The sequence below is a fragment of the Fopius arisanus genome, unplaced genomic scaffold (genome assembly GCF_000806365.1).
Source record: "Fopius arisanus strain USDA-PBARC FA_bdor unplaced genomic scaffold, ASM80636v1 scaffold00056, whole genome shotgun sequence".
In the NCBI taxonomy this organism is placed as follows: domain Eukaryota; kingdom Metazoa; phylum Arthropoda; class Insecta; order Hymenoptera; family Braconidae; genus Fopius; species Fopius arisanus.
Genome location: NW_011887795.1, coordinates 874,310 through 885,652, shown reverse-complemented (window position 1 = coordinate 885,652; position 11,343 = coordinate 874,310). Strand labels below are relative to the sequence as shown.

At 35.7% G+C, this 11,343-nt stretch overlaps 1 protein-coding gene across 1 annotated transcript; it reads left to right on the top strand.

Annotated features, from left to right (window-relative positions):
• Positions 1–5,444: 5,444 nt before the first annotated feature.
• Positions 5,445–9,044, top strand: LOC105268384 (paired box protein Pax-1; the record flags this gene model as incomplete). The annotated part of the gene is given in 2 exon segments (XM_011307912.1): positions 5,445–6,089; positions 7,639–9,044. Coding segments are annotated over 2 exon segments (1,088 nt in total), but the record flags the coding sequence as incomplete, so codon positions are not given.
• Between the last annotated feature and the right edge of the window lie 2,299 nt (positions 9,045–11,343).

Below are 11,343 nucleotides of genomic sequence, written 5' to 3'. Positions count from 1 at the left end.
GACACATGTATTACACGCGTGTAAACTGACTTGCAAGCACCGGTCCCTTTGATCTCAGTCATTCATCACCCGGAGAAAGAAGAAGCGAGGAAGCGATGGTGAAAAAAAAAGACATCTAATAATATTACATGAGAAGAGGTTCCAAGTTTTTTGCGCGTCAAGCCGTTTCTCTCTTGTATTGGATTTGTGTGTTAACAGCATTTGCAGTAAAGACGCTTCTATGAATGAGCCAGTCATGTGGAGTCATCAAAATATTGTGACATCCGCAGAGAGGATAGACCTTTTGCAGTAGCTCGTTTCGGTCAGATGGTTAGATTAATTAAATTGGATTATGTGCTTGGATGGAGTGATTATTCAATGAATGAAGAAGTGCTGAACCAGATTTTAACGAAATAATGTAAATGAAAATTAATATTGAATCATTAGTTCAATTTTTTTTCTATTACTGAAAGCTTTTTCATTATTTTTTAACCCCATAAGATTTTTTTCAAATTTAATCATTTCGAAAAATTAATAGATTGAATTCATTCGAAATTTAGGCGGTCTTCATAGGAAGTAATTCATCACTTTCTGCATTAAAAACTATTAAGACTAGAGTGAGGCTGTAAAGCCATCATCATAAGAGTGAAATCCTAATAAAAGCTTCCACAGAGTAATTGGTTTTCGTTTGATGTTTTTCATTGCTACACCACGAGTAATTAACAACTTATCAAATCGCCCGATCATATTTTTGATATGTTCGAGTGTATAACTGTAAGGGGAAACTTGGAATAGCCATTAAACGAAGGAACCCCATACAAATGAAGATGAAGAGAAAAAGTCAAAAGAGATGCAGAAAAAAAATGGCTCGATGGTGGCGGGTGTAGCGATATGCCGCAAGCAAAAACTCGTCTCCGTCGACGAAACATTTCCCAGAAACGCAGACTGCGAGGCCCCACTGAATTTTTCTTTTTATTTACTATATCCGTAGATCCTTATGTACCTCCGACTCGAACATCTAATGCAACAAAACGCCAATAATTTTTCTTTTTCATAAAAAAAAAGTCGCAATCAATTTTTTTCGAATTTGAAGGTAAACAAAAATCAATAAAAATTTCAGATTTGTGTCTTACATTTCAATAGAAATTCATCTAAAATCATTCTCGCTTGCAGCTTACGTAAAATGTTCCGTAATTTTTCTTGATTATTTTTTTCGTGCCAATTTCAACCAATCAAGTGGCATTTCACGTCACGTGGTACAAGTAAAACGGTTTTACTTCGGATATTTTTGGAATATTTTTCTGTTTGTTGCTAAGCAATGAAAATATTCGATAAAAAATTTGTACGCGTTTCAAACCCCAAAACTGTCTGGTTGGAAAAATTGAAAATTGAGATTCCCTAATAAAACAGTTTTACTTATACCATATGACATGAAAAGCCACACATTTAATTGTTTGAAATTGGAATGAAAAAAATAATCCAGCCAAATACCCCTCGACCTTCAAAATTAATCGAATATTTCCCTCCCGTTTCCGTGGGTAGCACCGATCGGGATAAGTTTCGCAGGAAATTTTTAACTTGCAAAGCTTATCCCTCTCGTTGATACGCAACGAAACTCTCGGGAAATATCCGATAATTTTCTTGGGAAAGGGCTCGGAAGGCTTCAATTATCTATGGATTTATTATGAAATATAATGCAATTGAATTGACAGGAAAATATTGAGAATAAAAGAAAATAAGTTTGATTAATACGAACTATTCTTTTTATTTAAAGTGGGGTAGTACCAATTAACACTGTTAAATGTTATTCTCGAATCAATGAATGATTATCTGAAATGATAAGCGTCTTATTGAAAATCATGTAATCATTATTAGATTGAATGTCAAATTGATAGTGTTAGAAAAAAATGTTTTTATTATCTAATAAATAATTCATAATTCATTTGGTATAAACAAACTGTCGCCAAGGCCCAACGAATTTCAATTTTAATCTCCTGTGATATTGTATATTATTATTAGGGATCTTATAGGATTTTTTACGTCTATCAATCGATACACGTAGAAAACACTATACTCAAAATACGCTATTTAGAACGTAAATTACTCGGTAAATTTTTATACGGTGAATTACCACCCATATCGTGAATTACAAGTCCAAACCGCGTGAATTAAGCGTTCCAATCACGCAAAATCAAGGATTGAGATCGTAAATGCAAGGACACATGTAAGAAAAACTTCCTGGGCAACATCAGATGTTCAAGTTTGAGGACAGTTTGGGTCATCTGGACATGGCTTTCAGAAATCAGGAAAATTACGTTCTAAATCTCGTCCTTTAAGATTGTTGTCGCGTAGAATTTTTTTTCGACAGTTTTCGTTAACAATTTTATGGTGAATAGTTTGAAAAATTAGCAACAAAATGAGCCTTTTCCGTTTGCAATTGACCGTTTTGAACTTGAGATATAAATTTTTGAAATTCGAGTGATTTAACACGTGTTTAAATGGAGTTTTGCCGATTAGAATTTTTTAAAAATCAACGGCTCGACAGTTTCAGAAATAAAAAAAAACGTGGAATATACATCGTGGGAGGAAATACAGAAAAAAAAAATCAAATCGATTGACCGTTTGGTTTACGGAATATAATTATCGGAAATTCATAAATTTATATAATTGAAAATAGTTAATATGGAAAATATATAGTTATGCTTTAGCTATCCATGTACAATGCAATCAATCAAGTGAGACTATGTACCGCTAAAAGATTGTGTTCTAAACTGGCCCATTTTACAGCAGATAAACTTTTTACAGAGACTGTCGCGCGACAATCACCTTAAGTGGAGCGTTTTCTGTGTGTAAATTGTTAAATACTTCATTTATTCTTTTATGCTTGTTTAAATGCCGAACAAAGTTAAAGATTAAGAATTTATTTACAAGCAACAAACACATTTCGACCTGATAGCCACAAAATAATATCTTTATGTAGTGAATACTCATTTAATTTAAAGCGAGTAGGTGAAGGTAAAGTTATTGGAAGGTAAATAATTTAGATTAATAAATGCGTCGACCAAATAAAACTACTAAATTCCTGAATAATATCAGCACTTAGATGTCCTGCAGATGTTGTCCTGGGAAGCTGGGACAATTACTAATTTTTGGCCCATCATAAATCTTCGAAATTATTATTAATTATTATTAGCATTGTGTCGACACCCGACTGCATTAACTGAGTTAATTCCGATGTACGGAACTTTCCCTGCCCTTTCCATTCTGAAGGTATACCATTTTGATAATTCATGTAAATTCCAGTTATTTTTCATCTAATTCAGTGCGACTCAATTTTTTCTTCATTCCACTTAATTATATTATTTCATATTAGTCGGTGAATTAATTAAGTGTTTCAGAAAAATCCTCACGAGAACTCACATATATTTATTTTGCATCATTCCAATTGAAATTTATCACATGAATTTATTTGTCGACAGTCAGACAAATTTACTTCCGAGAATGAATTGCAGGAACGGCACGGGGTTAAAGATATCTCGCGGTGGTAAAAAAATCACAAAAGGGAGGTGATTGCAATGCCCGGAGAATGTCTTCCCCAGAAATTGCCCTAGCATCCAAACTTCGCTAATTAAGGGCCATACATAATCCAATGGCCCCTCCTGTCCCTCTACTCCTCCCCTTCCTCTTCATTTTCTCAACCCCAAACACCGAATTTTCCATGTGTGCATCTCATTAGTGGTAAGAAACACATCGACTTCGCTTCCTGACGTATTTCTCCATGTCTTTTTGTATGCCGCAGCCACCTCAGGCGACAGTATTTGACTTTATGTTGTCCAAGCAAAAGCGTGGACGCGTGAAATGCGATTTACTGCGCGTGCCAAGGATTCCACAATATTCCCCTCAGTTCGAATTTAGTTGAGAAAAGAAAGATCGCTTCCTCTTCCATAAGTAATACTTCAATTGACAATAAAAATTAAACAACCCGCAACATTTGTCATCTGAAAACTGCTACATCTATCCCTCCATTTTGACTTTTGCTTTTTTTTCTAGCTTCACAAGGGAAGCTTTACAATCGTTCAATTTTAAATTTTCAATTTTTTGTATAAGAAATGTTTTGTATTTTTATGGCGTTCCGCATCTTGTGACGTCACAGAAAATTGTTCGATAGGATTTTGGATTAGATAGGAAGAAGGGAGCCATGATAATTCTTGATATGATCTCGCAAGAAAAATTTACTGAAAAAATGGATAATTCAGACCGGGATTTGAACCCGGGACCCTCCACGATTATGCATCGGATACTCTCCCAGCTGAGCTATTTTTTTCTTTTGAAAACCATGTTTATTTAGTCAGAAGAATAATACAGAATTACATTGTTGATGTAAAGAGCTACTATAAAATCATGAGAAAACGTAGTTTCAATGATAATAGAGTAGAATACACGGAGAGAAATATTTAGTAAAAATTACGGAACTTTCAGTTCACTTACCGATTACGGAGTTGATTCGAAAAATTGAAGTGACGGTATCGTTATTTTTCACCGATAATTCAGATAAAAATTATGGAACAGCGCGGAAAAATTGCGTGACTTTAGATAAAAATTACGTGACAGTTCCGTAAAATTTCCGACAACCACATTTCGCTCCAGAATTACGGAAAATACACGTAATTTTTATTGAATATTTCTCTCAGTGTACATACCCACTAAGGTCGCTTCGATACTTAGGGTTAATTAATATTTAGATTATGTTGGAGAGTAATGTTTGGGTTGAGATTGGGCCTGTGACTTGTTACGATAATTAAGAGGGCCTGAAATTGGCGATAGTATTGGTCGTTAGGCCCAACTGAGCTGTCCAGCTCCTAGCCACTTGTTCATTTCAGATTTCTTGTACATATCGAGCTTCGCCGTCCTTACGGCAATCATTTTTCATGGAAGCCTGAAAATTTACGTAGCGTTCCACATCTCATAACGTCACAGGAAATTGATTCATCTATAGCATCAATGATGCGAGCTAACCAATTACTAATTCTTGATTGACTCAATGTTTGACTAAATCCAAATAGAAAATGGATTCGATTAACGAAAGGACGATCCTCAGTACGATTTCCAGCTGCACCGGTTTTTCAATACTTCCGGTTGCTCAGTTTCATGATCGGGCGAGAATTTCGTAAAAGGGACAAGTGTACCTGGTCAAAGGTTTTCTTTTTGAAGTGATATTTTTACTTGACCCCCGTTGAATGCCATACATGGTAAAGGGCATGCATAAGTGAAGCCTACACCTCATTGGTCAATGATATAGACATGAAGTTCGGTAAGTTCTGCCCGCGAAATTTGAATAAAGTATCCTTTCAATTACTGAACTGGTTACCATGGGTTACTAATTTTTGTAATTACAGCCCGCTGTTTGTACTCAATCTCGTACAACAAAACATCGGGCGCTCTTAACGAATAATTTCCTTTTTCAGAAAACAACGCGAGCCTCAATTCCCAGCACCAATCGCCACATCACCCGCAGTCTCAGCAATCACAGCAAAATTCTCAGCAATACGGTGAAGTAAACCAACTCGGTGGTGTTTTTGTCAACGGCCGACCGCTCCCCAATGCCGTCAGACTCCGAATAGTCGAACTGGCCCAATTAGGCATCAGACCTTGTGACATATCCCGTCAACTTCGAGTTAGCCACGGCTGCGTTTCAAAGATTCTCGCCCGTTACCACGAGACCGGAAGTATCCTCCCTGGCGCCATAGGCGGGAGCAAACCCCGAGTGACGACCCCAAAGGTCGTCCAATACATAAAACAATTGAAATTGAAGGATCCTGGTATTTTTGCTTGGGAGATAAGAGACAGATTGCTGTCTGATGGAGTCTGTGATAAATACAACGTTCCCTCAGTATCGAGTATTTCGAGGATCCTGAGGAATAAAGTTGGAGCGGCGGCTGCTGCTGCTGCAGCCGCTGCTGCCATTCATCATCATCCCCATCACCACCATCACCATCACCACCTCTATGCAGCAGCGGCAGCAGCAGGAGCTGCTTTGTGTCCTGTCCCATATCCATCTGCACCTTATCATCCACCACCACCAGCAGTGACGCATCACCATCATCATCAAGGTGAGTAGTTTGACGTTTGAGTTGACGTATTGTCCAATAAAAGGACACGAGTCTTTGAAATTCTTAAATCACATCATGAAATGGAACCACTCGACCATTTTATAGCCTACAATCAGTAAATGACAGAATTACGACGATAGAACGTGAAGTACAGATACTAGGACCACCTCAGAAGAACTTTGCATTCGTTAGCAATTAGTTTCAATGACACCATTGCCTACCTAAGACTCGTGAAGTGCTAACGCACTGGTCGTTTCGCTTTTCATTCTCTTCTTCTTCTGTTTCTGTCTTTTTAGTCACGCATGCCACAGTGGCACCGACTGTGTCCGCATCTACCAATGGTATAAATACCTGGATGTATCTATATCTTGGTGTCTCGGTGGAAGAACAAAAGATACCGGGTGCCGTGCGTTCTTGCTCTATGGAGAAATGCAATAATTGTTAGTCTATGAAGTTAATTCGGGGATCCATGTACTCAGATTGTCTGAAGATGATAGAGTGGGCGAATGAAGAATGTAAAAGTGTCTTTTACGTCTTCCACTGATGAATCCATCGGCAAAGTATTTTAATTTGAGAAATGGGTGATTATCCAATTGGGATGAAATAGATTGAATTGATGTTATAGGGAAGGATATATCTACTTCAGAATCTGCTTCTATTCAAAGTCCAAGATATTATTCGATATATTTCTAAGCACTAAAACGTGGCGTTCTTTATGGAACAAAATAACATTGACAAAATCGTCGTTTCAAGAATTTTTACTATTTTCTTCCGAGTCCGAGTCTTTCGAATACGGAGAAAAATCTAATCGTAAAATATGTTTTTTTGAAACGTTACCAGTTTGAAACGAAAATAATAAATAATAATTAAAATCGACATTTATGATTCTGAAATGGTAATTTACCTTTGCAATTCGGTACATCAAGAGCGATAGTTCAATGAAAATGACATGAAAGCTCCAGAATCCGCGAGTAAGACGAATAGAAGGCTAAAAAATAGGGAATGCTTAGTGAAAAGTATGAAATAGGATATAAAAAGAAAGAATTTGGTTATTTCAACCAAATATTATCAACTTTCCAGTGAATTGCCAGTTCACAAGCATTATTGCTTGAATTTCCTACGTTTTCACGGCTTTTCACTGCCATGTGGACGTGAACCTTGAGAATTACCAAAATATTCAGAAAATAACGTGATTTATCAAAGAAAAATTCTGCAGAAATTCCACGTCACTTGGTGATAACTAAAATTTCAAGTTTTTTATATAGAAATTCCAAGTGTAATTTTCCAACAATGTAATGCGTAATTAATTACGATGCATTGTGAAACTGTTATCAAGCCTTTATTCTTGCTAGCAAATTACGGAATTTGCCATGAATTTTTATTGAACTTTCTCCTTCCGCTGAATTAACAAATTAAAATTACGCAATTTATCAGTACAAAATCCCAATTTATGTTTAGATTTTTTCACGTGAAGAGAACTCACTTAAGATTATGTGAATCTCAAGTTTTGCCACTTGGCCAATGAATTCATTTCCTCATGGATTTCCAGTTGGACTGACCCCATCGATGGGCAACAAAATGTCACCATCACCACCTACACCGACGTCAGTTGGTCATCAGAATGGATTGACACCTGTTGGACTATCCTGGCCAAGTTCCCACTCGGTACATGATATTCTAGCAACCGGAATTCCAACTCTACCTACCAATTCATCGTCCTCGTCGCTCTGCCAAGCTACTCATCATCGGGGTATCAGCAGCGACAATCAAGGAAATAGTAACAGTAGTCATAACAATAATAATGATGAGGAGATGACCAATGGATATCATCATCATCCACATCATCATCACTCGCAGTATTATGCATCATCTTTGTATCATCATCATCATCCTAATGGAGGAGTAGTTGGATGCAATGGGTCATCCGGCCTGACCCTCCAACCGGTCATCATTCAAAATGGCCGTAGTCAACCTGGCAGCCCTTGTCATTGATCCTATTTCAATGGAGTGTTTTCATTTTTTACTGGGGACTTTCAAGTTTTTTCTTTCTATATCTTCGTCTTTAGCACAGAATCGAATATCCAACAAGAATCTTCGAAATTAGGGGACGAAAAAATTGCACTGAACAAAATTTAACGATTCTACCATTTTATATTTGTTTTATGTTTTTTTTCTAAATTTGTTTTTATACAGCGCAAAATTATATGCAGGTCCCAAATTCTATCATTATGCAATAGTTATCGCAAAATCTTATCACCGTGCTATAATTTTTCTGATTTTCACCTTTCTAATTCAGTAACTTCGGAAAAAAGTAGAAGAATAATGGCAGGATTATACAAGTCAGTTATTAAATTAGCATTAAATTCAAAAACAGTATATTTTTTGCAAAAAATCTTGGAAAAAACATTACGTGTGAGAGAAAGACAGCAATACATAAAAAAATAGTTTTTAATAATCTTTTTTGAAGTCTTTCCTTCTTGAGATATATATATATTCAAAATCAACAGATTGTCTCCAACTTGAGTTTTTTAAAAAATCGACATGACATTTTTTAGAAAAAAAAACTTCAGGACGGGTTTGACGACCATAAAGACAAACAGAGTTTAATGACTCAAGCCTGACACGTGGACTCATTATGTGGAAAATTAAATTTCATATTCTGGTGATAATACGGTGCTACAAGGCGGAAAATTGAGAGACTATTAATAACTGAGTTCAAAGATGTGTTTTTCATAATGGATTTTGAGAATCACGGCACCCGCTTTTGTACTTTCGTCGAGTTGTTGCAGCTAGATATTCATTTGTGGGGTGTGTTTGCAGGTTCAAATACCGGACACTTGCAGCAGTACTGGTTTCGCTAATCTAGAGAGTATTTTTTATAATTACAAGTTAAGAAATTGATGTTGCGGATCTCAATCGATTTATGTTTCATAGAGTTGAAAGTTTGTAAATCGAAACTCCTAATTGTATTATATGATATAGATGTGAATAAATGGATATATATTGTCATGTTGATGAGATAATTGATGAGAAATTTATTTTATAAATAATCATTATTCTTAATCAATCATAATCATGTTCGATTAATCGCTTGGTAAAAGAGTTGGGAATCATCGGAGGAAAATCTAAGGGGCGAACTAAGTAATTTAATGCGAATATTATCAATAATGTTGATGTTAATGCACGAGTTGTAGATTCATCAATTGAAAAAAATATAATTATCCATATAAATACCTTTAATATATCCAACTAATATTTTGAATATATGTTCAATGTTAATGGTAGGATATATCTACACAGATATATCCATAATATATATTGGATAATGCATTTTTACGGGCTTGTATGCAACATGCATCCGGATGTGAAAGGTATTGCATTCAGGTGCATAGAATTTCATATATTTTCATTAAATATTTACAATTCAACCGCGTAGGCTCAACATAATATTATTGTTTAGTCCATATGGATAAAATCTAATAATGGTAAATTATTAAATTCGGAGGCTACATCCAATTTCAAAAAATTGGTATTAAATTGATTTGTTGTTACCGTTAAAATATATAGCGCTCTGATCTCACGGTTTCACTGCCGAGCGGTAGTCCTGTCAAAAAGGACGACTGTACCAGGGCAGGTTTTTCCCTCAGATGAGGTTTTCCCTCAGATGAGGTTTTCCCTCCCTTTCAGCAAATGCGGTACAGGGGGTTGGGGGGTGGAAAGGGAACAAATCGTAAAAACCCGAAAAGGTATACGAGTGAAAGAAATTTTTTTTTTTTTGATTTGTTGTTTCGAAGAAGAAAATGTCGAAATACATCAATTATGGATTAGAATTTTTTTCCGAGAATATTGGATTTTATGTTTGTGTTGTGGGTGAGAAGCTTTGAAATTCGATCACGAAAACCTTTGCCCCGCCTATAGTCCACACCATTTCGTCAGAGTTCGGTAGTCAAAAAGGCAAACGACTACAAATCTCAAGCGTGTCGACGCATTTACGCAAAGAGCGTGTCAGTTTTCTCAAACACCCCGTTCTTTTCTATTATATAGCTACAATCCTAGAAGCTGTTAGAAAATATGTACCATCATTTACTGTTTTCTGAAATATAGTGGCACTATTTTCTTCTGACAATTTGAGACTTGAATATGCTATTTGAATGAAGTTCAGATGAATCAAGTGCGTACTCTTGTCCTCAAGACGTTTATTCTTGATGTGGCTCGGTTGCTGAATGTTCTTCGGTCGATTAACACTGGTAAGACCGTGATGGAGAAGGCACTAATAAATTAAGAAAACAGTTCCTTTAGTCAACAGCCATCCAGACGACGAAAAATCATTGTTTGACTTGTAAGTAAATCTTCATTATAAAAAAATTGTCCCAACAATAAATTTAGTATACTCCATTTTGGGTATATCTATACATGTCCAATCACATCAGGATATGTAGAAAGTACTTGGTAAATGTTTCTTTTAGCTCCAATAGATTCAAATCATAATTTGTTGATACCACTGAAGAAATTCTCCAACTGATTCAACACACATTCAGCAAGTGTCTTCACTCTTGGGGACTGAGCAAATAGAAACAGAATAATGATAATATCATCCATCTCTTTGGGTTGTCCTTTGTTTATATTTCTATCATCATGAACTGGCTTTCGGCTAGCAGTGTTATGCACTGAGAGCAAAAACTTTAGTCAAGAGATTTTGCACTTCTTCGAAAAATGATGAGCAATGAATTGAAAAAATGGAGTCGATTTTTCGAACCAGGAAGTGATTTATACATTGAGATCTTTTGTATTTGAAAAATGAAAACTTCTGAGTAAATTCACATTATAATCTTTGAAAACTATATAATTTTTTGACGGATATTTTTCTTTCATCAGAGCAAGACCTGATTTTTGAAATCAATATTCGAATCATGAGTTTCTTGTTACAAGTAAATAAGTGCTTCTCGAAAAACTCTTCATCCTTCGAATAAGTACTCAATCCTTCGATTTATTATAGATTATAGTTTTTTCTTGAAAAATTTTAGAGTATCTATTTCTTGATACAAATAATCACACATTTTTCAAAAAAAATTTTCCTCAATACACGCGGGGATGTACGGTGTATAAGGTAAGTTATAACTGAGGAATAAGTGTTCTTTATAATTATCGCTTGCAGATTCGTCATACAGATGCGAAAAAAAATACAACTTGAGGAAGTTTTATCGAACGTCTTCTAAACTTCCTAAAGTGAGCAGAGATTATAATCTCCGATAGC